At 35.8% G+C, this 27,161-nt stretch overlaps 1 protein-coding gene and 1 pseudogene across 2 annotated transcripts in view; both read left to right on the plus strand.

Moving 5' to 3' along the window:
• The window catches only part of LOC115209834 (growth hormone secretagogue receptor type 1-like), a 60,698-nt gene extending 33,737 nt beyond the window's left edge, over positions 1 to 26,961 (plus strand). The window contains exons 1-2 of one of the 2 annotated variants that reach the window (XM_036500942.1): positions 24,702 to 24,792; positions 25,489 to 26,961. In XM_036500942.1, the coding sequence (XP_036356835.1) occupies positions 25,644 to 26,639 (996 nt within the window). In that variant the 5' untranslated portion in view covers positions 24,702 to 24,792; positions 25,489 to 25,643 and the 3' untranslated portion in view covers positions 26,640 to 26,961. Of the gene's footprint in view, positions 1 to 24,701; positions 24,793 to 25,488 lie in introns of those variants that run through there. The other variant, XM_029778399.2, reaches the window with a different exon arrangement.
• On the plus strand, positions 6,049 to 6,147 carry LOC115210018 (annotated as a pseudogene).
• Positions 26,962 to 27,161: the final 200 nt, after the last annotated feature.

The raw sequence follows: 27,161 nt of genomic DNA on the forward strand, positions 1-27,161 counted from the left end.
TCGCAAAGTTTTAATGAGAAACTTGGCTTCGTTCTAATTTATTTTACAACTTAACCAATATCTACAGATATTTGCGATGCTGAATATTTTCATTCTAGATAACATTTCGCATTTATACGTACTACTAAATATGGTGGCAAATCTTGTAGCGGAGCACACTATTTAGGGGTAGTTTTCTTTAGGTGGAGTTCCTTAAGACTGTAATAAAATGTTCGTTTTTAAATTTTTGCCGAATGAATTCATCCCTCTGAAGTTCAATTATTTCCATTGGCAGTGCTTTTCGTGCTATTTTTTCAACAACAGTATTAAAAAGGTTTTCGAAAAGATTAAAATCAGCTTCTCTAGTTTTGAAGTCCTTGAATCTGATATTTAGGTTTTCTTTCAACTCATTTAATTCCTCAGCAAAATCATTGTATCCAGCTCCGCCGTGATTGATTACTGTAGGGAAACGGAGGACGTCATCAGTCTTGAGCTGATTTTTCCAAATTTGAAGATTTGTTTCAAAAGCTTTGGCACAAAAATACATCTCATGAATCAACTGATTTTACTTTTGAAATTTTAAATTGAGATTAAAAAAAAGTGCAAGGTCACGATTCCAGCTATCATCTTTTAGCTCGTGAACAAGTTTAAACTTCATTTCTAAGAAGTCGCATAACTCTTCTCTGGGTAGCCTTAAGCAACTTCCCTTAACTTTGCCAGCTAATTACACTGTAGTAAACCAGATTACGATATTCTGATTAAAGTTCTTTTAAAAACACCTCTTTAAAATAGTGATGATTAAGAGCTTATGATTTTGTCAAATTCATGGTTGAAACAATCATAAATGAATCGTTGCAAAGTTGCTGCTTGTTAAATTCAAAAAAATGTTAATTCATCTTTTAATTCGGATAGAAAGACTATCTTGGACCTAACCATCGCTGGAGTCCCGTCTGTTGCTGAACCTTTCAAGCGGGAGATTCAACTTAGTTGCTGCTTTCGTTGTAAAAAACTTATTCATAAATCTTATATCCTACAACGGGTGGAGGCGCAATGGCCCAGTGGTTAGGGCAGCGGACTCGCGGTCATAGGATCGCGGTTTCGATTCCCAGACCGAGCGAAAACACCTAAAGCTTCCTGTTTCTGTTGTACCTGTATTTCAAAGGGCCGGCCTTGTCACTCTCTGTGTCACGCTGAATATCCCCGAGAACTACGTTAAGGGTACACGTGTCTGTGGAGTGCTCAGCCACTTACACGTTAATTTCACGAGCAGGCTGTTCCGTTGATTCGGATCAACCGGAACCCTCATCGTCGTAACCGACGGAGTGCTTCTTCTCTGTTTTGCTTTCTAATATGTCCTTTACATTTGTTGTACTTCTAATCTTTTGAAGTTAATGCCGCTTAACCTCAAGTTTTTTTAAAAGCAAAGATGTATATATAACGTGGACGCGCAATAGACCAGTGGTTATGGCACCGGACTCGCGGTTTTGATTCCCAGACCGAGCGTTGTGTGTGTTTATTGAGCGAAAACACCTAAAAGCTCCACGAGGCTCCGGCGATGGGTGGTGACGACTCCTGTGGTACTCTTTTGCCACAACTTTCTCTCACTCTCTCTTCCTGTTTCTTGACTAACGCTGCGATGGACTGGCGTCCCGACCAGCTGGGGGGAACACATACGCCACAGAAACCGGGAAACCGAGCCCATGAGCCTGGCTAGGCTTGAGAAGGGCGACATTTATCGTTGTATATATAACATATTAAACATTCTGGTCTGTTTTTTTATTATTACTTCAACAAGAAGGCGGCGAGCTGGCAGAAACGTTAGCATGTTGGTCGAAATGCTTAGCGGTATTTCGTCTGCCGTTACGTTCTGAGTTCAAACTCCGCCGAGGTCGACTTTGCCTTTCATCCTTTCGGGGTCGATAAATTAAGTACCAGTTGCGTACTGAGGTCGATGTAATCGACTGTCTCCCTGCCCCCAAATTTCGGGCCTTGTACCTAGAGTAGAAAAGATTATTACTTCAGCAAAGAAATAATCATCAGTCCACTTTTTCTGGAATTTTCTCATTTCTTCGGAAATCTTCCTGATTTTAGAAGCCAAGAGCTGTGATATCTTCTTATTTTCTATTTTTTATCGGTTTCAGTCATTTGACTTCGGCCATGCTGGGGCACCACCTTGAAGAATCTCTTAGTTGAATGAATCGAACTTAGTACTTATTTTTTTTAAAGCCTGGTAAATCGATCTCTTTTGCCGAACAGCTAGGTAACAGGAACATAAACACACCAATAACGGTTGTCAAGTGGTTGTCGGGACAAACACAGATACGAAGACACACACACATACTCACATATACGATGGTCTTCTTTCAGTTTCCGTCTACCAAATCCACTCACAAGGTTTTGGTCAGCTCGTGGCTATAGTAGAAGACACTTGCCCAAAGTACCATGCAGTGGGACTGAACCCGGAACCATGTGGTTTTGAAGCAAACTTCTTACCACACAGTCGCATCAACTTATATGTGTTCAATTTTCACTGCTGATGGTTAAGATAATTAATCATAACAAGTTGTTATAAGAAGTGGAAACAGGAAATTGAACATTAAATCAATAATTTTCATTCGTTGTTATAATGTCTTCAGTAGAGATGCCACTTTTAAAGCCTTACCCTCTTGATTGCTTGAATGGTTGTTAATTAACTTTGCGACACTTTGATAAAAACGTGGGTGTCCGACAATTGCGTATATATTTTAATTTTTCTGACTGGTGTATCAATACAACTGGTATCAATAAGGTAGGCTAGTTGGGAATTCAATGGTTATTCCCCTTTAACACCAGCTTCCTTAAACCTCTGAGTGAACAAGTGAAAATGAAAAGAAAGAAAGAAAATTTAAATAAACGTTATTCTACTTATGAAATTAGGCGTAATCTTTAGAAAACCAAACGGGCCACAGTTTGCCTACAGCTGATCTACACTGACCAAAGTATTATCTAATTTTATTTGAGTTATTTTCCTTGCTCGAGAGATATTGTTCGTTTGTTAATTGCTCCGATATTTTCAGTTGATCGAAGTTTATAATTCCTTATATTAAATATGTAAAACCGTATTGTGACAGACGTAATACTTGTAGGTAGAGATACAACAAACAGGAGGAATCAAGCACATGTCATTTAAATTATAATTGCTTTTCAAAATGCATATTTGACTTTGGGCCAATATCAGGAGATAAGCAGCTTGATAATTACGATTGTTTTAGATTCTTATGTTTAAAATAAAACAACAAACGATTTAGTTGACAGTAGCTGTTTGCCAGCTATTTAGATATTAATCCTCGCTTTCTCCTCCATTTCACCCCCCCCTCGCCTCTTCTTTTCATATCCATCATGACTCTCGGCAGTAGATCATTATCATTACCAACAGCATTGTTTTCGTTTGTCGTTTTCTTTTTCTAAGTCATTTTACCAAGTAATTTTTTTTAATTGCATTTACTTAGTGATTCTTTGAAAGCTATGTCAGTTAGTAAGCTTTCAAAGCCATGTTTCATTAATGAGGTTGTAATAATATGGAAACACGGTTGGAATCGTCTCCCTTACTATCCGAAAAAAAAAAACGAAAAAAAAAATGGTAGCAATTGGCTAATGTAGTATTCTTCACATCGCATAATCATTTCTTGCTGGTTTTTCACAGCTCTGCATTAAATATGTTGATACTTTGTCTCATGTTTCAAATACATAGACATTTTTTATATCTTAAGGATAGGGGTTTGTTTCTAGACACAACTCATCCAAATTAAGCAGCTCTTGTGTAGAACAGAGGTTTCCAAACTGGAATAAATTTACCTCAGGAGGTAGATTTCATGAACCTCGAGGATAAATTTTGCCTATTTAGGAAGTAAATTATGCCTACTCGGGGGTAAGTTTGCTGATTCTGGATTTATAAGTATGTATTTTTCATTTATTTTTATAAATGTGATGTTGAAAAAACAATTTAAAATAAGCTTATTTTGAGAAAAATTCTAAATTCCACCCCCTTTTCTCTCTGTTTGGATTGAATAAACATCTTAATTACTGTGTTTCTACTAATCAAATAGTCTAATTCACAATTCTGCGTTTGGTTCTGGTATTTGTTTACTCTTAGTTCATAAATAAGAGAAATAAACATTATTAAAAGCTGTTTTTATAATTTAAATTTACCAGTGTTTTTAATTTCCTTTTTATTGGTTGCTTTATTATAGTAAAACTATAAACTCAAATTACTGAACAAAACAGAGTCGTAGTGGTGATAGTGGGATAAATTTGCTTTCAAATCGATGCCAGTGGGTAGATGGAAGAAGAAAGTTTAGGAATTCCTGGTAGAGGATCTGTATGTCATACGATTGCTGTCGCTTGCCTATTTACATATCAAGTAACAACAGCTGTTTGTTACGTTGCTATGATAATGTAAACGATTCATATGATTGCTTATGCTGTATTCTTTAGTAATGATTGTTTGTAACATTGCTACTGGAAAGAGACATTCTTTTGAATCGAAGAGTTCTATTGAAATAAAGCTATCACAACAGCTGTGTGTGCTGCAAGAGATTGAATGAAAGTTACCAGATAAATTCATTGCCACATATTTCATTTCCGCTTGATAATAGTTTCAGTAATTTTAATATCAAATAACAAAAGCCGAATCATACTGGGCCACAATGTAAGAATCGAAAATCGTATCATGAGAACAACGAAGCCGCGAACATCACATTGGTATGTCACTTTAATTAGGAAAAAGAAAGAAACTAAATGAAAAAATGATTCATAAATTATAGACTGTCATAACTTTATACTGTCAAGTTATACACCGTCAAAACTTTCTATCGTCAAATTATACACCGTCATAAATTATAGAATGTCATAAATTATACACCATCATAAATTATTTTTTTTATTTATTTATGCGCCCTCTTCAAGCCTAGCCAGGCTCACGGACCCGGTTTCCTAGTTTCTGTGGCGTATGTGTTCCCCCCAGCTGGACGGGATGCCAGTGCATCGCAGCGTTACTCAAGAAGCAGGAAGAGAGAGTGAGAGAAAGATGGGGCGAAAGAGTACAACAGGGGTCGTCACCACCCCCTGCTGTAGCTTCGTGGAGCTTTTGGGTGTTTTCGCTCAATAAACACACACAACGGCCGGTCTGGGAATCGAAACCGTGATCCTCCGACCGCGAGTCCGCTGCCCTAACCACTGGGCCATTGCGCCTCCCATCATAAATTATACAACGCATAAATTATACAACGTCATAAATCATACATCGTTATAAGTTATACAGTATCACAGTTGATCCGATCAACAGAACAGCCTGCTTGTAAATTTAACGTGCTGAGGACTCCACAGACACGCGTACCCTTAACGTAGTTCTCATGGATATTCGGAGTGACACAGAATGTGACAAGGCTGGCTCTTTGAAATACAGGTACTACTCATTTTTGCCAGCTGAGTGGACTACAGCAACGTGAAATAAAAGTGCCTTGCTCAAGGGCACAAATCGCCGCGAATTGAACTTACGACCTTACAATCATGAGCCGAATACGCTAGCTACGCGCCTTCAGATATTGTAAATTACAAACGTCATATATTAAGGAAACAAATTATAGAACGACATAAATGATATCGTAAATTATACAACGTCATAAATTATATGTAGAATTATACAATGTCGTAAATAATAGTCATAAATTATGGAACATCACACATTATACAAAATGTAAAATTTACTACAAAATAAATTATGCAATGTTGTAAATCAATGTTTCCCCAATGTGTGACCTGGCAAAATTCATTGTAGCCCCAAAGAAATTTTGGAATTAGGGGATAGGCAAAGGCTCAATAAAGAGAGTCACACAACTAAAATTCTGTCATTGTCTTTAACTTTTTAAAAGTCACTCGGGAAATATACGCATTCACATACACCATATACACAATGCATTTCCTATATCTTAAGTTCTGTCATGACTGAAAGAAATGGGATTTACTTGACAATTTGATATTTACATATTTGACATATTTGACAATTTGATATTTGACATATTTGACATATTTGACAATTTGACATATTTTAAAATTGGGACGATACAGAGAAGATTAGCATGGCCCCTGCGCAAGGATGATACGCAAATTCGTGAAGCGTTCCATATTTTATAGGCGCAGGAGTGGCTGTGTGGTAAGTAGCTTGCTTACCAGCCACATGGTTCCGGGTTCAGTCCCACTGCGTGGCACCTTGGGCAAATGTCTTCTACTATAGCCTCAGGTCGACCAAAGCTTTATGAGTGGATTTGGTGGACGGAAACTGAAAGAAGCCCGTCGTATATATGTATATATATATATATGTATGTGTGTGTATATGTTGTGTGTCTGTGTTTGTCCCCCCCAACATCGCTTGACAACCGATGCTGGTATGATTAGGTCCCCGTAACATAGCGGTTCGGCAAAATAGCCCGATAGAATAAGTACTAGGCTTACAAAGAGTAAGTCCTGGGATCGATTTGATTCGACTAAAGGCGGTGCTCCAGCATGGTCGCAGTCACATGACTGAAACAAGTAAAGTAAAGTGAAGTATAATTTATCATTGATGAATAAAGTATTAAGCTGTCATTGGACAGTCTTGTATGAATTAAATACTATGTTACTGTTTTGAAGTTCATACATCTGGTGACAATCTCTAAGGGTTATTGCCTGTGTTGCTTCATTGAACTTTGCAAGTGTTATAATATTTCCGAGTGGGAAGCAGCTTGAAGAAGAAATCCAAACTGCCAAATATGGCATATTCTACCATTCAGATATATTTGAGAAGCTGAATTTACTGAACAAACTGCTGCAAGGTAAAAGTATAAATCTTTTAGTTTAAGAAGAGGCTACTAGTGCTTTACTTGGAAAACTTAATCTATTCAGGATAAATATTGAGCATAAAAAGTTAATGCATTTTGCAACTCTTACCCCTATTGAGGAGGAGCTGCAAGAGGATGATATTTTAGTGTACTTTGAGCACTTGAAGAAATTGTACAATGATAAGGAAATTAGATTCAAAGCTCTACTGGAAATGTACATTCCAAATTGGATGGTAGACCCATTTGGGACAAATGCAGCTGATGTTGTTCAAGCTAAATTTTATCATCAGCTCAAAAACTTATAAACAAAAACTTATAAACTTACTATAAAATCTTCATTGATTTGACAGTAAGTAAAATTATATTTCATTGTCTTTCTTAATCTTTTTCCAAGCTGTGTCGGGGTTTAGCCGAGTGTCTTTCTTACTACCAAAAACTTGCAATGACTTATAAAATGTAAGCAGAGGTGATATTCATTTGTTTCTAACAACCATGGACACTTGATATCAAAATATTGGGAAATTGCATCAGCCACAAGGATATCACTGAATAAATACAGTAAAAAGGAAATTTTGTTTTTATTATTTTGCAAAAGGATTTTATTTTTGCGCTGAAAAAATGGATAATTGTATTTGAAGTTATTAAGTTTTCTAGATGTTAGAAGTTATGGTTGTTTTATTGAACACGCAAAATATTTATTTTTGTTTTTGTGAAATATAATAGAGAATAAATGAGCAATTAATGGACACTGATATTTTTATGGAGTTTATTATATTAAAGGTAGAAAACACTTCATTTTTGAAAAAGAATTTTTTTTAATGTTTATTTATGAATTTTTGTTCAGAAATTGTTTTCATTACAAATTATCAATGTTTAAATATTCATAGAAATAAATTTTATGATAATAAAACTAATTTAGAGCAATTAATATTTTAAATGTTGTTATTATTCAATAAATGTTACAAATTGTATTTTTAATAAAGGTTTTTATTTTTTCAAAACAGACCTGTCTCTACTATTAACCATTTGTTACAAAACTGAGGCACATGTTTTACTAATAATGTCCAGGGGATGTAGAAAAGATGTACAAAAGATTCGAAGGGAGAAGGAGTCATAAACTAAAAAAGTTGGAAACCACTGTGTAACTTATACAAAGCTATAAATTATACGTAGCATTATAGAATGTAGTAAATTGTAAGTCATAAATAAAACAACGTCTTAAATTACACAATGTTAAATTATACGACGTCATAAGTTATATATCACAAATTATGCCACGTCATAAATTATACAACGTCATAAATTACATGTCATAAATTATAAAATATCATATAGTATACAACGCCATATATTATACAATGTCATAAATTATACAAAATCACAGATAATAACACCATCGTAAATTCTATAACGTAGTAATTATAATGCAACACCACAAATTCTACAATTCACAAAGTAAGGTTTATGACCATAAGATACCGATCTTGGAACTAGTTTGACGAGATTATATTAAGTTCAGTGTTTTCTCCAAAACCTTAGCGCAGCAATGCTACAGTATACAAGCCAAAGACTATTTCGTCTCAAGGACTCAAGTCTATCAAACATTCCAATTTAATATATTAACGCCGTGCAAATACTTTCCATTGAACAGCAGCTAGCTGGTGCATTAACGGTCAAAAATTAGGTCTGTATATCTATCTAGGTCTGTAAATTACGAACTTTAATACTAACGGCGCTTGTCACACTTTCAGTTCCTTTGTCAAAAACTCAATTGTAATAAGACAACAAAAGAATCTCGTCCTGCTAGAAATAGTCTCAAATTTGCTTCTAATCACACTCGGCTGTTTTACAACAGAAAAAAAAACACTTTCTATAATATAGACCTGGATATACAATGCCGGCCGAAAATGTCGGAAGTATCACAGCTTGAGCGCCTTCAATAATAGAGTTGTAAATCTATTATTATGAGGAGATAAACAGAAACAATAAAGACCCAGTTATGATTGCCAATTTCATAATTATCCATTCCAAATATATCTGTTATACAACTGCAGCCGAGTAAAACTTTACTAATGACCAATTAGTAATCGCCTATGTACACATTAACTTCTTCATTCTAAGCGATTTCTCACAAAAGCGTTAATGAAAGAAAAGGCTACTCTATAAGTGACAGATAATACACTGATAAGAAAATAGTTGAAAAAAAAAAAATCAAAACGCCATTTGCTGAATTCGACTGAATTCACTGAATATTTTGGAAAATTTATTCAGCAATGTCTCTGTTGTTTATTCTCATCAGCAGCTGATCAATTACCAGGACAATGGCTTAATGAATAAAAGACGAATTAGAGTCTGTGATTTATATTAATAGTTCACAATAGTTCAATACGAATTCGAGGGAATTATAACAAGGAATCCCTTGAAGTTGATTGGCAAATATACGAGTTATTGATGTGTTTAGCCTCAGATCAGTTTCTGATGAATATTCTATTATAAACTTGAGCAAATTTTGAATTCTCTTAATTGCGCACAAAATAGAATATTATATAATGTACTCTTCAATGATTTCGTTCTGTCAAATGTATCCCCACTACGTCTAAGCAGTGCATCTAATTAATTGTTAATTTATAACTGATATTCATTAATTCGACACATTTAAGTATGAATATTAAAGCACGAATTAATCTTTTCTTGAATTTCAATTATGAACATTTTAGGTAAAAGCAAAATCCATAAATCATTTAAATCGTTTGTTATTCTTTTTTACATAAATAATATGCATAAAATTTTGTGAATCTAGCCTGAAGTGTAATATTCCTGTTAGCCATTTTCAGCTGAGATCGATCTGTCGGCAGCACAATAGCTTAATGAATTCTTAGAGTTTCTGTAAGTTATATTAATAGTTCACAAAAGTTCAATACCAATTCGAAGAATTATAATAGAATATCATTCGGGGTTGATTAGTAAATATATCACTTGCAGATATGTTTTGCTCGTAAACAATTGCTATTGGAGCAGACCTATGATCTAGGATCACTGTCTTTTTTTTTTGTTTTTAGATATATTATATCTAAGACTACATTGTCTAATATGTCCTGCCTTTTTTAAGGTGGGGGAACATTATTTGAGGGAGACTATGCTACTATTTTAACAGGTCTAATTACTGAGTAAAGTCTCTCACATCAACAAGTATTTTCTTCTCTTTCTTCTTTATTTTTACATCTTCCAGTTATTGGTCTGTGGCCATGCTGGGATACCGTGGAATACCGCTATGAAGTGTTTTAGCCGAACAAATCGATCTCAATATTTATTTTTTAAGTTTGGTACTTATTCTACCAGCTTCTTTTGCTGAACCGTTAAGTAACGGGGAGGTCAACAAACCAACTCCGATCGACCATCGGTGTGGAGGACAAACACAAATATACATACTTATATCTATCTATCTATCTATCTATCTATCTATCTATCTATCTATCTATCTATCTATCTATCTATTATTTAATAAACACAATATATGTGTTAAAAGTACTATCTGGCATGCTCTCAGCACATGAAACTAATAGTAGCTCATAAAAACATATATACTGTGTTTATTAAATAATATTTATCTCTTACCAGATGGAATATTTTTCTTTTTGTTGATCTTACCATCATGGAACAGAACACTATATATATATATATGTATATATATAAAACTTACTTGGAAGAGGATGCGTGGCGTTCAGTCATATAATAATATAAATAATATATATATATATATGTGCATATATACACACATATATGTACATACTAACATCTATATGTATATATATCTATGCATATGTGGGCGCAAGACGTCATGATTTGTGTACAACAACAAAAATACGAAGTACGAGTACATGGAATATGAACTATTTTTTCGTACAACGAAAGACAAATGGAAAACAAGACAAACAACATTAAGAACGACCCTTCATCAATTGTTGTCTGTTTTTCTACTCTCGTTTTTCGAGCAATTAACACCAATATACGCTTTCGATAAAACAGTTGCTCCCGCAAAGCAAATTAAATAAAATTTGGGACTTTGCGGAGGGTCAAAATTGGTAACACAAACAGGAAAGGCTGCTAAGCCTAGACGAGGCGGTGGTGGCGAACGCGTAAATCAAGCTAGGACATGAGACAGACAAGAACATGTCTTCCTTGTTCCAGCTACAACGGAGAGAAAGAAACACGTTAGAATAAAGATGGCCGATGGTCACGTGGGAGCCATGTAAGCAAGGGAGGAGGAGTGAGAGAGAGAGAGAGAGAGAGAGAGAGAGTGACAGTGTAACCGGATAGAATAGTGGGATAAGAGGAGGTAAAAGAATAAGAGAGAGAAAGAGAGAAAAATGAAAGAGTAAAAAGATCGTATAGAGTGCGCATCAGAATTATTAGGATAAAACTTACTTGGAAGAGGATGCGTGCCTTTCAGTCATAATAACATAAATATATATATATATATATATATATATATATATATATACATACATACATACATACATATATATATATATATATAAATATTTATATATATATCCATATATACATACGTATATGTACATCTATCTATCTATCTATCTACCTACCTATATCTATCTATCTATCTATCTATCTATCTATCTATCTATCTATCTATCTAAATATATATATATATCTGCGGGTGCTTCAGAGTGCATACGTAGATACATATATACGTATGTTTCCACTAATACATCTTTTGGACATAAACTTTCCTTATATACAACTCTACTGACTTTCTCATTGTTGATGCCGTTCCCTATATAGGCACAAATGTAATTTTTTCCCAAATAAACTGCACTTATTATTCAAGGCATCGATGAAGCTATAAGGTGTTATTTAGGCACTCAACTATGAGTGAAACACATCTTTTGGCAAAAACAGCTTTAAGCTAATGAAGTTCCTAAAATAATAATTTATTCTTTTGTTATCTCTTGTATATATATATATATATATATTATATATATATATATATATATATATATATATATATATATATACCACAGGTTAACTGGAAGAAATGCCGCTAAGCATTTTAACCGACGAGCTAACGATTCTACCTGCTCACCGCCTTAGGTATACTGGAATATTATTCATATACATAATAAACACAACAGACTAAAAGCCTTGATCATGCTTCCGTTTTTGACATAGCGTTATTAGAACTATTCTTTTGAACATAACCATACACAAATTATAACTATACTTGCGTATTAGTTTCTAGCCTCAATTAATGTAGAAGGTAGAAGACCTCTAACATAATCTGTTTTATATTGCTCTAGCTATGATGTTTTAGCTTTAATTTTACTTGCCTTGATACATGATCTTTTCTGTTTATAGCGGTGTATATCATAACTTTAACCTAATATTAACGAATGTTAAGTTGTAAGCTGTGTGAAGTAATGGCTCATGTCTTTAAGCAGTTCACTACACTACTAAAGTAATAAGGAAAAGTAAAGAAAATATGGATAACTCGTGGCTCGAGTTAGATTCCTTTTCAACGGAAAAAAAAAACTACCTCCAAATTCGAGCACAGCTGTGGGGACGCGATCTGCTCCAGTTTTCGCGAACTCAGTATTGTGATACTTGGAAGAAAACCTATATAAAAAAATTGAAGAAAACTACGGCATGACCCTTAGAAGGCATATAGAGGACACAATTTGGACCAAATCCCTAGAAAATTTGGAATAATTCAGCACCATCCTCAACAATCTACACCCTAGTCTCAAATTCACCAGAGAAATGAGCAATACACAATTACCATTTCTTGACATAACGGTAATTAAAAGCAACACCACAATCACAACTGATATTTATTCCAAAAGCACAGATACACAACAATACCTACATTTCAAGTCATGCCACCCAACACACACAAAACGCATCATCCCGTACTGTCTAGCCAAGAAAATTTGAACTATAGTAGATAATCCAAATACCCGGAACATACGACTTATAGAATTCAAAGGATTTCTGCTCAAGCAAAAATACCCTCCCCTAATTATAGAAAATAGCATACAATGAGCAAAAGAGATACCTATAGAAGAAGTTAGGGCAACACGAGAAAGACGAACTCATTAACAGAACACAATACCATTTCTAGTAACACACAATCCGCATCACCAAAATATTTTAAACATCATCAAAACAAATTTGTCAGTTATCAAAGTGAAAAATAAAAAAAAATATAATAACTAATCAGACACTTATCTTAATCAAAAGCAACCACATAACTTAAAGAAACTTATTAAGAATGGCAAAATTCAACATGTGCAAACAGGATAAAACATTCACAGAAATCCAAGTGTAATGATAACAGATGTGGAACGTGTCAATAGATGCATACTGGTAGATCCACTAGAACAAAAAATGGATAGGAGGACCCTTCCACCGAGTGAATACGAGAAAGGATGGAAGGATGTGATGAGAAAGGTGGGTGTTAGTAACCCAGCTTAATCATTGGTGAAAGGAAAAGAAAGTCGCTGGGCCTTATAGGCAGCCGGGTTCGATCTTTTTGAACTTTTATTCGTTTTCTTTCTTTGTTTTCGTTAAAAAAAACGTTCTAGTTTAAGGTAAAAATTAATCGTTATACTCTTTTACTTGTTTCAGTCATTTGACTGCGGCCATGCTGGAACACCGCCTTTAGTCGAGCAACTCGACCCCAGGACTTATTCTTTGTAAGCCTAGTACTTATTCCATCGGTCTCTTTTGCCGAGCCGCTAAGTTACGGGGACGTAAACACACCAGCATCGGTTGTCAAGCAATGCTAGGGGGACAAACACAGACACACAAACATATACACACACACTTATATATATATACATATATACGACAGGCTTCTTTCAGTTTCCGTCTACCAAATCCACTCACAAGGCATTGGTCGGCCCGAGGCTATAGTAGAAGACACTTGCCCAAGGTGCCACGCAGTGGGACTGTACCCGGAACCATGTGGTTAGTAAGCAAGCTACTTACCACATAGCCACTCCTGCGCCTATATAAAATATTTTTAAGTAAATTTTTAACATGATGCTCATTCGAACCCATTTAACATTTTTGTATTTGTTTGTCTTGTAATGTCCTTTTCTATGTACGATCAGTTTGTTCATAATAAAGGTTTTACTCAAATATCGCAAGTGAATAGTTTAGCAATATTGTGACATTTCTATCAATTTGCATTTTTGACATCATAATTGGATTAAACAGCTCTGGATAATACTTTTATTTTAAACTAGCAGTATCGCCGGCGTTGCTCGGGTTTGTAAGGGAAATAACTATATAAGCATTTTTAGTGAGTTATAGCAAAAAAATGCATTAAAATGGAAAAAATGATGGTAAATTTTTTTTTAAATCGTAGACTCATCGTAGACGCTTTCTTAGCCATTTCTGTTTTGGTGTCTTCAAGCCATGAAGTCGTTGTTCTAAAAGAACGCTGGTCTCTTTGACAACGCTTTACGACGTTGATTTCCTTACACTCCCTTCCCCACAGCTTCACGAGGGAGGGAAGAAGGGGGAGAAGCAAACAGGTGCAGGTGTGACCATGGACGCCAACTCCGCCGCCATCGACACACGAAAAATTATGCATTAAAATGGAATAAAAAATGATGTTAAATTATTTTAAAAATCGTAGACTCATCGTAGACGCGCGCTAATACCCAGACGGGCTCGATATGAATCACGACTATAAGATACCCGAATTTGGTTAAACTGCACCGCAAAATGTGGGAGTAGTTAGGAATCTAAATCGAAGGGGACAGACACTCACACAACTACAGTTTTATATATATAGATATCCTTCTAATACCTAGTTGGCATAGGGCACGTTTAAAAACTAAAGTTATTTTAATTCGAACTCACACATAAACACGTACGTACACACACCAGAATCGCTGCCATGCTGACACACAATGCAGAGATACAACACAAATTCATTTATACGCACACATCAACACACCAACTGGAACAGAGTTACACAAACACATAGCAAGGCTTTAATTTTAAATAAAATACAACAAGCATAGATATGTGTGCATGGAAGAGAGAGAGAGAGAGAATGGTAGACAAACAGACATAGAAAAAAAGGAAAGAAGGGAGTGAATATGAGTACGTATGTATATGTCTATGCTTGTGTGTATGCTTAGGTACATTTGAGTGGTGTAAAGAGATTTCTGGTGATGTTCGGGTATTATACCAAGGTATAATATATATATATATATAATATATATATATATATATATATATATATATATATATATAGAGAGAGAGAGAGATAGAGAGAGAGAGAGAGAGAGAGAGAGTGGTTGTATACTGTCAACTTAACGTGACAGTCCCGTAAGGGAATTACACCACCGCTATTTAGCCCTAGGAAGCATCGACGCTTCCTGTCGGCCTTGACACATTTCCTGTGTCCTTATATATTTATGAAGGGGAGACAAACACCCCCAACAGCTAGGCCTGCATCTAGATACATGCATGTTTCAGGGTCTTGCCCATCATCAGTCTAGATGCTTCCTAGGGCTAAATAGCGGTGGTGTAATTCCCTTACACGTTAAGTTGAAAGTATACAACCACTCTATCGCTTCACCACTGCACATATCTCTATGAGATATTTAGAAATTTAATATATATATATATATATATATATATATATATATATATATATATATATTAATAATAATATTAGGGAATAATACAACAGTAGTGCCGCCTCCGTCCAAGGGGGTGTCGGAGTTGTCCCTGGCGTGGAGCAGCAGACGATATGTAAACCACCTGAAGAATGACTGTAACTCGAAAATTTTAAGAATTGAACAGCCATGAAACGATCGTAGTGTTATATTAATTATCGTTTTTAATAATTTTGATATATATTTAAATAATATAAATTAATTAATCTTATGTATTGGCTTAAGTTTTTCATTGTATGATTTGCCTAATAGTGGTTTTATCTCTAATTTAATATAATATATATATATATATATATATATATATATATATATTATATATATATATATATTATATATATTATATATATATATATATATATATATATATTATACCAAGGTATAATATATAGAGAGGAAGGGAGATTTCAAGTTGTTTCTCCGTTCTTTCTAGTTCTTTGTGCTGCCACTGTTCTTGTCTAATGAATTTTATTTACATATAATAGAAAACATACATCCATGCATTCACATATACCATCATATTTGCATACAAACATGTGCACACATACATGCATACATAAACATATTCATAGATAAGAAGAGATCGTATTTGCTTATCATCATCATTAATATTTTTCATTCTTCTTGTATTTCGTTTTTGGATTTGGTTTGCAAGATTCTTTATATGTGTTCGTGTCTGGGGAGAGTCATTTTCTTTTTGTGCCTTATAATGTAACACACTCACCGGTAAAGTTTCCACTTATTTCTTATTTTTATTTTCCTAAAATTTTCATTGCGTCTTTTCAATAGTCTTGACTTTCAACCTTTTCAAGACTATTGAAAAGGTTGCAAGACGCAACGAAAATTTTAGGAAAATAAAAATAAGAAATAAGTGGAAATTTTACCGGTGAGTGTGTTACATTATAAGGCACAAAAAGAAAATGACTCTCCCCAGACACAACAGAATATTCTTCTTGTAGTTTTTCTTATTATTATTAGGTATATATCGTTGTACAATATTACTGTACTCGACCGTTATCATTTGGTGCTGTAGAGAATGGTGTTTTATTATGGTCGCAGCTCAATGTTTGTAACATGTCTAAGAAAGAAGAAAAGAAAAAGACAATAAATTTAATGGTCGTAAGAACAGTCGTTTCTTAGATTGTACCGAGGCGCGGGACCTAAGAGACACAATAAACTGGAATTTGTGATCTTCAAGCCTTTCCAAAGAGCATCTTTTTAAAAGTGTCTTCAAATGAAAACAGCCGGCTAATGAAAATCATACTCGGGTTTGCACTTTTTAATACAATTTTACTTGACTTTGCTGTAAACGACGATGGTAAGTTATATAATTAATTTGTTCTGTAATTATTGTTGACGTGATTGATAGCGCATCAAAGTAGCGAGCTGGCAGAAACATTAGCGCGCCGGGCGAAATGCTTTGCGGTATTTCGTCTGCCGTAACGTTCTGAGTTCAAATTCCGCCGAGGTCGACTTTGCCTTTCATCCTTTCAGGGTCGATAAATAAGTACCAGTTACGCACTGGGGTCGATATAATCGACTTAATACCTATGTCTGTCCTTGTCTGTCCTCTCTGTGTTTAGCCCCTTGTGGGTAGTAAAGAAATACGTATTTCGTCTGCCGTTACGTTGTGAGTTCAAATTCCGCCGAGGTCGACTTTGCCTTTCATCCTTTCGGGTTCGATGAAATAAGCACCAGTTACGCACTGGAGTCGATGTAATCGACTTAATCTTTTTGTCTGTCCTTTCTGTGTTTAGCCCCTTGTGGGTAATAAAGAAATAGGTATTTCGTCTGCTGCTGCGTTCTGAGTTCAAATTCCGCTGAGGTCGACTTTGCCTTTTATCCTTTCGGGGCCGATTAAATAAGTACCAGTTACGCACTGGGGTCGATCTAATAGACTTAATCCGTTTGTATGTCCTTGTTTGTCCTCTCTGTGTTTAGCCCCTTGTGGGTAGTAAAGAAATAGGTATTTCATCTCTCGTTACGTTCTGAGTTCAAATTTCGCCGAGGTCGACTTTGCCTTTCATCCTTTCGGGGTCGATTAAATAAGTACCAGTTACGCACTGGAGTCGATGTAATCGACTTAATCCCTTTGTCTGTCCTTGTTTGTCCCCTCTGTGTTTAGCCCCTTGTGGGTAATAAAGAAATAAATATGAGCAGCAAAACCCGCCTCGACTTAACTTAATCTAGAATGGATTGTCCACCTTGTGATAGCACACCACATGTTTAACTAATATGGATGGAAGCATTCCGTCGGTTACGACGACGAGCTTTCCGGTTGATCCGAATCAACGGAACAGCCTGCTCATGAAATTAACGTGTAAGTGGCTGAGCACTCCACAGACATGTGTACCCTTAACGTAGTTCTCGGGGATATTCAGCGTGACACAGAGAGTGACAAGGCCGGCCCTTTGAAATACAAGTACAACAGAAGCAGGAAGTAAGAGTGAGAGAAAGTTGTGGTGAAAGAGTACGGCAGGGATCACCACCATCCCCTGCCGGAGCCTCGTGAAGCTTTAGGTGTTTTCGCTCAATAAACACTCACAACGCCCGGTCTGGGAATCGAAACCGCGATCCTATGACCGCGAGTCCGCTGCCCTAACCACTGGGCCATTGCGCCTCCAACGTTTAACTAATAAGAATAGTAACGACATAAAAGATTGGAAATCTTGGATGTTTAAAACAAAAATCTGAATTATGGGTAATTTGCCCTACGCCAATAAAAACGTTATAGTTGAGATATGTTTATTCGTATATTCAGCCAAATCAAGAACTACAACTCTAATGAGAAAATTGGCAAATGTGGTCTTTAAAAAACGGAAATAAGAAAGAAGTGAATAGATTTCAAGATGGAGACAGGAAGTATTTCGTCACAGTGAATAACAGCTATCGTTCAATCACATTGAAACATTCAAAACAGATCAGAAAATTACATTTTTGGAAGATATATTCAATTTAGAAATATGAGAGGGATGACCACTATGTGGACAACCCTTATGCTAGAAGTAGATCCACTATGGCCTGAAACAGATCAGAAAATTACATTTTTGGAAGATATATTCAATTTAGAAATATGAGAGGGATGACCACTATGTGGACAACCCTTATGCTAGAAGTAGATCCACTATGGCCTTAAACAGATCAGAAAATTACATTTTTGGAAGATATATTCAATTTAGAAATATGAGAGGGATGACCACTATGTGGACAACCCTTATACTAGAAGTAGATCCACTATGGCCTTACCACTAAGAAATGTTCTCAAGAAAAGCAATAAATTTTTATTGCTTTTCTTTTTTCTTTTGTCTTGCTCGATTACGTTTTGGTTGTTTTGCTAAATTTTTCTTGAGAACATTTCTTAGTGGTAAGACCATAGCGGATCTACCTCTAGCATAAGGGTTGTCCGCATAGTGGTCATCCCTCTCATATGTATATAATACAATTTTACTGAACCTTCAGATTTTTATATGCTAGACCACTGGTGTGAAATTGATGTTAATTAAATTAATATAAAATTTCTCACCCTCATATTAAATTTATATATATATATATATATATATATATATATATATATAATATATATATATATATATATACTGAGTTATCTATTCATACACGACAGAAGCCCAAACGCAAACCTGGAAGTACGTATAACACTACTACTGGATAGCATAGGGTGAAATATGAAGGTAGACGAGTTTTATGCTGTAGGCTACTACATTCTTAACAGAATATACCATAGCTACACACACGGGTTTCTATATACGGACATAATTCATTCCAGAGGCTGTTCGTTAACCAAATGTTTCGTAATTGAAATATATATAACTAGCAGTATCGCCCGGTGTTGCTCGGGTTTGTAAGGGAAATAACTATATAAGCATTTTTAGAGATGTAAAGTATAATAGCCATCTCAATATGGCTAACCACAAAGGGGTGGGGGTGTTACTGTAGCTTTTTACGTTCTGAGATTTAATAAATTTTTAGAGAGTTACTTCCCCTATATATGCCAAAAATGCATAAAAAATGGGAAAAATTTATGGTAATTTTTTTTTAAATCGTAGACTCATCATAGACGCGCGCTAATACCCAGAAGGGCTCGATATGAATCACGACTATAAGATACCCGGTTTTGGTTAAACTGCACCGCAAAATGTGGGAGTAGTTAGGAATCTAAATCGTAGGAGACAGACACACAACCTCTCTTTTATATATAAAGATTTCGAATAATCTCTCTCTCTCTCTCTCTCGCACACACACACACACACACACATATATATATAGTGAAAAATAGTGTGTGTGTATGTGTGTGCGTGTGATACCTATTCCTAATGAATTGTATCTTTTAGGAGAAAAGAAATTATGTAATTGAAAAGGTTCCTTTCAATCTTGAATGACAAGAGCAAAGCAGTACAACACTCGCCAATTTAATACATGAAAAAGATGTTAGTCCTAGATTAATTATATAGTAATAGCTGTATATGTTTTAGGGGTTAATTTCATAGTTTGAATTGAACAATACAACCACCGCTGCAGTTCAATCATTTAACATCCGTCTCTAGAATTTTGTATAAGACAACAATTGTTTGAAATTCATTTGAAATAACTATTTTTTTTCCATCCTACACACGATTGTCGAATCATTGTCTTAAAGCTATTTACATATCTAGTTTCTAGTTGTTTATACCGAAATATTTCTCTTTCTACTTGAAAAAAAATATCACATTTCCTGCAATGGTAAAATTACGCTGTTGTTGAAAGCTATGCAATTTCAAACATTTATTCAAGCATGTAAATATGGTAAAGTGCTGTAATTTGTCAATTATATCATGACAATGTGAATTCAAATGTTCACGGAAAATTTCAATTACGTTTTAAAACCTTTTCGTCATAGCAACCACAATTCCGCGCGCGCGTGCTTGTGTGTGTATGTATGTGTGTGTGCGTGTGTGTGCTGTGTGCGTTGTGTGTATGTGTGTGTGCACGCACGTGCGTGTGCGTGGGTTTGTGTGCATCTGTGTGTTTGTGTCCTTGGATATGACTGCAAAATGCATCCGGCAGTGGTGTCCCTGGTTCCGGTGTTCCAGGCTTTTGAGGAGTCGGAACTACCTCTTAGCCACTGCTGTTTCCAGGTCTACTCTGACCTGGAATAATAGCACCTGTCAGGATCCCAGCTATGCGTTAATTAGAACATTGGGTCTTTGCTACCTCTGCATATTAAGACTGTATCCAGTAGGCTCTGCAGAAGAAGCTTTATGTTTAAAACGTAGGGGAAGGTGGCTGCAGGAACGAACTGAGCAGGATTAGGCAAGTATGACATCTTGGTCATCTACTGTATCTGTCTCCATCCAATGTGACATAAGATTTTAATGTCACTAAAAGCACAGCATCCCCTTTACAACGAAACTCTGGCTGCCAGCGAGTTTAAGGACCGCATCACCTATATGCTGGGATCTAACACCCACAAAAGAAAGCGCCGCCATAAAGGTCTTTTGTTTGTCCCACTCTTCTCACTTAGCGTCAAAACCTGCGTGAGAACGGTCTTCTTTAGATGAGAGATATGCATTTCACACAGTACCGTAGGTATAAGAGGATTATTCAATAGACCTAACTTAAGGGTCTCGTTCAACTCTATGCCTAGTGCAAGATATTAGTGAACGCTCCATAACCCCCGCACAGAGGCAGTATGCTCATGTAAGATTAACCGTGAGTGTCCAGTAGATGGTCGATGCAACACTGATGCCGTAGTCTACGAAGCAGAAGTGGTTTCCAGCAGTAGCAGCAACGAAAAGATACATACAGACATATGTTGGAACAACAACAGAAGACACCTTTAAGGCCTGGCTAAATAACCACAAGTCTTCTTTTAGGATCCCAGAAAGGCACAGCGTTACAACATTATCCAGCTATATATGGAAACGTCATATAAAATTAACTGGAAACTATTGGAGGAACCTGGGTCATATTTCAACGGAAACATATGGTGCAAAATTATGCTTTGTAGAGAGGGCAATGATCCTAAAACAAATTGTAAGATCTTGAATTCAAAAAGCAAAATTTTGTACCGAAGCTCCCATGACTGAAAATTGTTTTGGAAACATGGTCATCCCTGTTTGCGGACGAGACAACGGAAAACATATACAGATTGACCCATTTCAACAACATCTGGAATCGTTCAAGAGGAAATAACTCTTCTTCTCTTAGAAAGGGTTCTTTTCGTTTCACCAAGACTAGTATACCGTAAGTATAATCCTCGAGTATAATCCGCATTTTCCCCCCAAAAGTTAAAGGTCAAAATACCTAGTGCGTACTATATACGAGGTTAAAAATGAAAAATACTTTCTAAGCAATGTCCGAGTCTCTATTTGCTGTCCGGCAATGTTTATTCAGACGCATTTTATGATGTCGGGTGCGAAAATACCTTTAGCTAAACCTGAAAGCAATGAAGTCATAAAATAATCATCAATAACTTGCAGTAAGCAGCATTTATTAAAATAAAAGTATTCAGAACACAGAATAACATGTAACAAAAAAAAATTTGCAAACATTTACATTCCCATTATTGTATTACGCATGCGCGGAAGTGTTTGTTCGACTTGGTGATGCTAGCTTAATTACGCACAACTCAAGTTAGAGAAGTGGTGCATATTATGCACAAGGTTTAGGTTTTTCAGAGGTACAGCCCCCTAAAAATCCCCTGCGTATAATACTCGAGGATTTACGGTATTTACCTTTATTAGTAAAAAGGCTATATACGTTAGTCCAGCAGTTCTGATGAGTCGCCTATATTGCCAAGTGCAATAGTAGACGTGAAATCAGTGGTGACTCTTTTACCTGGACTTATGATCGTACATTAACATCTGCTGGGCAGCTGACTTCTTCAACAGTAGATGACTTGTTCCTTGTCCTAACGAACAATATCAGGTTTGAAATGTTTGCTCAGAATTGCTGTTTTTATTGGAATGCTCTACAAGTATTCCTTGTTTTTAAAGGTATGAACGCGTGCTGATTCTGACATGCATTTGATCTATACGTCAGGGCAATCCTTCATGGGGATAGCCTTGTAAGTAGATTTCGTCGCTATATCATGCCTTAGGGGTAGATAGTATCTCGTAGACATACATTTTGGGGCAGCTGATAATGATGTGGATGATATCTTCCACACTAGTATAACATTGGCCGACATTTTCTATCACAACATGGACGTGTGGTGGTATCTTTCTCTCTCTTGTTTATCAGGTATTTAGTAGCTATCACAGCTCCAGGAGAGACTACTCTTCCTGTTATCCTCTAGCTTACGACATATGTACCAATGCATTGCTTTTTGCTGGTATGCATGTAAACGTACGTAATAGACATTCAAACCTGCCGAATTTACCTGTTTCTTCGTAGGTCCGTGTGGGTAGTGGTGGGGGATATCCACGAATGATGAAGTGACGAGTCATGAGTTGAGACTGAGTTTCAAAGTCAAGGTTGTCACTGCAGAGCCTGCGCATACGGAGGAATTGGGAGTAGGGGATGGAGAGCTTGGTGTAAGTAGGGTGGGAGGCGGAGAAGTTGAGGTATGAGTGTAAGTCTGTGTGTTTGTGGTGGATGGAGATAGTGAGAGTGGAGTTGTGTATGTTGACTGAAATGTCGAGAAAGACGGAAGTGTTGGAGATGGTGCAGGAGAATTCGAGAGCAGGATGGAAAGATTGGACAAAAGAGAGGAAGGAATCTAGTTGTTTGCAGGAGAGCAGGGTCGCGGCGATATAACGACCGTATAGTTAGGGAGTGAGACCAGTGAATCTTGAAAATATTTGGGCCTCAACGTAGCCAACGAACAGGTTCGCATAGTTGGGGCCCATTTTCGTTCCTATGGCCATTCCCGAGAAATGCTGGTAAAACTCTCCCGCGAACAAGCAGTTGAGGGAGAGAACAAGTTTGGCCAGACGAAGAAGTGTGGACGTGTTATGTTGGGGGTCGGGTCGAAGGTCTAGGAAGTGTTTGAGGGCAAGAAGTTTTCATGGTGTGGTATAACCGTATATAGACACTTGATATCTAAATGTAGAGAAATTTAGAGGGGCATATTAAGATAACTTAGTGTTCGGGAAATCTGTTTCGATAATGTAAGTTCCAAATATGTACTGCTGTTGATATGTACGAATACGACGTTTGAAGATAGTGCTCCAGCAGAGCCGAAGCAATTATAACGCAAGACTTTTTTTCTTTAAATCATGGAAATTCACTTCAGTTGAAATTAAATCCAGTTCTTGAAAATATTTGAAACATCAAATACTGTAACTTAATTATATAAAATCCCATTTTACCTAATTATTTTTAATTAACTTCCCAATGGGACGCTACAATGCTGTATTACTTAAAAGCAAAATATTCTTAGGCAATTTTTCAAAACTTACTTTGTGTGTTATTTTTTAGTATTGTTTCTAAAATTTTCTGTTGCTTAACCCTCATGTTCACACTGGTCAAACAAATGTATTCCAGACATGGCCATCCCGTCTGAAACTAACTTATCTAATCCGAAATTTCAGTGTTAGGCTATCAAATAAATTCGTTGGTTTTTTTTTTCTTACCAGTTATTTTAGTCCCTTCCAATATTGGATGGATGGAAGCACTCCGTCGGTTACGACGATGAGGGTTCCGGTTGATGCGAATCAACGGAACAGCCTGCTCGTGAAATTAACGTGTAAGTGGCTGAGCACTCCACAGACACATGCACCCTTAACGTAGTTCTCGGGGATATTCAGCGTGACACAGAGAGTGACAAGGCCGGCCCCTTGAAATACAGGTACAACAGAAACAGGAAGAAAGAGTGAGAGAAAGTTGTGGTGAAAGGGTACAGCAGGGATCACCACCATCCCCTGCCGGAGCCTCGTGGAGCTTTTAGGTGTTTTCGCTCAATAAACACTCACAACGCCCGGTCTGGGAATCGAAACTGCGATCCTATGACCGCGAGTCCGCTGCCCTAACCACTGGGCCATTGCGCCTCCACCTTCCAATATTATTTGAATGAACACGAAAAATATTTCTATCGCAGTGTTTTTATGGTATTTTACGACTCTATTCTTCGTCTACAATTTTTGTTTATCGTTTTAGAAATCTGAATAAATTTTGCCTTTTTTTTAGGCTTATGATGATCGAATGCCTAGCTAAAGATAAAAAAACCCCAACGAAATCATCCAATAAAAAGGACTTGATTTTAGAGAGATTTGATAGCTATTTCTACCCTGTCGTGCATCCAGGTCGTAGGCTCCTCTTGTTTTAAATCTGTTCTATAAATATATGGTTGTTATTGCTTTGTTGTTTAACTCCAGACCTGTCCTAATTGAGTAGTTCTATGATCGAAGGCATTTCAACCATCTTTTTACAAATATATAGGGCTATATTAGCCAATGTATCCCTTACTTTCTAAAGACAGTAGAGCGTGATTTTAGGAAAAGTTGGCTGCCATTTACAAGAAAATCGGAGACAATACAGTCTTCTTCGTTAGCTCATCTAAGCATGGTTGTCTCAAATGTTTATTTCTTATCAACCAAAATTACAATTGGGATGTTTGCTATATTCTCTGACAATTCTGGAATTTTGTTCAAAATCTGAAGCAACTACAGCCACAGTGTAGAAGAGTCATTGAATAAAGCTGCTCAGTTAACTTCAAATTTGAATTTATCTCACGAGGTGTCAAAATTTCATCGCACAACTACATGGTCACTAATAATTGTATTTTTTTATTAGGTCATCTTTATAAAAAAACATCAATGCAGATCCGGCTGTTGATTGATATATTTCTTATGGTCATACTGGTAAGATATTAATAATATATTGGCGTATTCAATCTGACATTTTGTCGCACATGTGAAACAATAGCTTAACATCTATATTTAGAAAAAGGAAACACGCATAGAATTTTAATTTAATGATTTTCTTTCCCTTCTATATTTCAGGTTATATAACAGGCATCATGGTGAAATACCGAATTACTGCATTCAGGCGACAGAATTCTTCAAATAACTTACAAAATATATTCAAGAAGAATCCGTTTGGATATAACTATATTCGATAAGAAGAAATAGATTAATTTATCAGTGAATACTTCACAATGAAAGAACATACAAATTTATCTTCAAATTTTACTTTGATAGATAAACCGAATCAGATCCTTGAGATTGCTGGAACTTTACATATATATGCGTTGCCCGTCCTAATAGCCTTTGGAATCCCAAGCAATTTGCTGTCTCTGGTTGTTTTCACATGTAGCACAGCCATGAATAAGCTTCCATCCAGTACATATATGGCAGCACTTGCTCTATCAGATTCAGGCTTTCTTTCAATTCTCTTATGCATCTGGCTGCAACAAATGAAAATACAAGAATATGTCACACAGTTGTGGTGTCAAGTAATTGTTTTTGGTGCGTATATATTTGGCTTTTTGTCGGTTTGGTTCACAGTTTTATTTACAATAGAACGATACAAAGTAATATGCTATCCCTTGAAAGCAACACAGATTTGTTCTAAACGGAGGGCTCGGTTATCTACTCTTATAATCTGTATAATCGCCATGTTTCTGTATTTTTCCAGTTTTTGGACGACCATCAATCACCAAGGAGAATGCACATTTCGTGAAGAACTGTTCATATTACTTACAATAATAACTTACGTCGATACTATAATTACGTTTTTAATACCATTCTTAGCCATTGTTTTTATGAATATAAGAATAATCTTCGCTGTGCGCGCGTTAAAAAAGCGCATCAATTGGCTACAGGAATCTCAGCCTCACGAAAAGATCCAAAATTTGTTGTCAAAAACACAAATGAAGCTGACCAAGTCGTTGGTAATCGTTTCAAGCGTTTTCTTAATGTTAGTCCTTCCCAGCCATTTTACGAGATTTTATTTTCTAATTTTCACCCATTTTTTATCTTCTGATTTAAAATTAACTTTGCAAACTGCTCAGTACATCTTGCAATTTCCTTACTATTTAACATTTGGCATCAACTTCCTTCTTTACACTTGTACAAGTTATATGTTCCGACAAGGTCTTTTGGAAATTTATCGAAATATTAAAGAGAAAGTTCGATCGATAAAGTTTAAATGAATTTGCGGAGGAATACAAAATATCGTCATTTTTTAATTATTTTTCAAGAAACAAGCTGCTAATATAATCGACCATATGTGTACATTAACTGTTTACTTTTTTAAATTAAAATTTGTGTCACTATTATTGCCTAATCCAAGATGTATTTTATGGATATAGTGACAGCACAACAATAAATCCGATTATTCACTATATACCCATACACCTGTATATCTATCTATCTGTCTATCTATCTATCTATCTATCTATCTATCTATCTATCTATCTATCTATCTATCTATCTATCTATCTATCTATCCACCAGTCTGCCTGTCTGTTTGTCTGTCTGTCTGTCTATATGTATGTATGTATGTATGTATGTATGTATGTATGTATGTATTATGTATGTATACACACACATGTGTGTATATATATAAGCACAAAATGTTGCTTAAAACACACACACACACACATATATATAAATATTTATATATATATATTATATATATATATATATATATATATATATATATATATATATAT

The sequence above is a fragment of the Octopus sinensis genome, linkage group LG3 (genome assembly GCF_006345805.1).
Source record: "Octopus sinensis linkage group LG3, ASM634580v1, whole genome shotgun sequence".
Taxonomy (NCBI): Eukaryota; Metazoa; Mollusca; class Cephalopoda; order Octopoda; family Octopodidae; genus Octopus; species Octopus sinensis.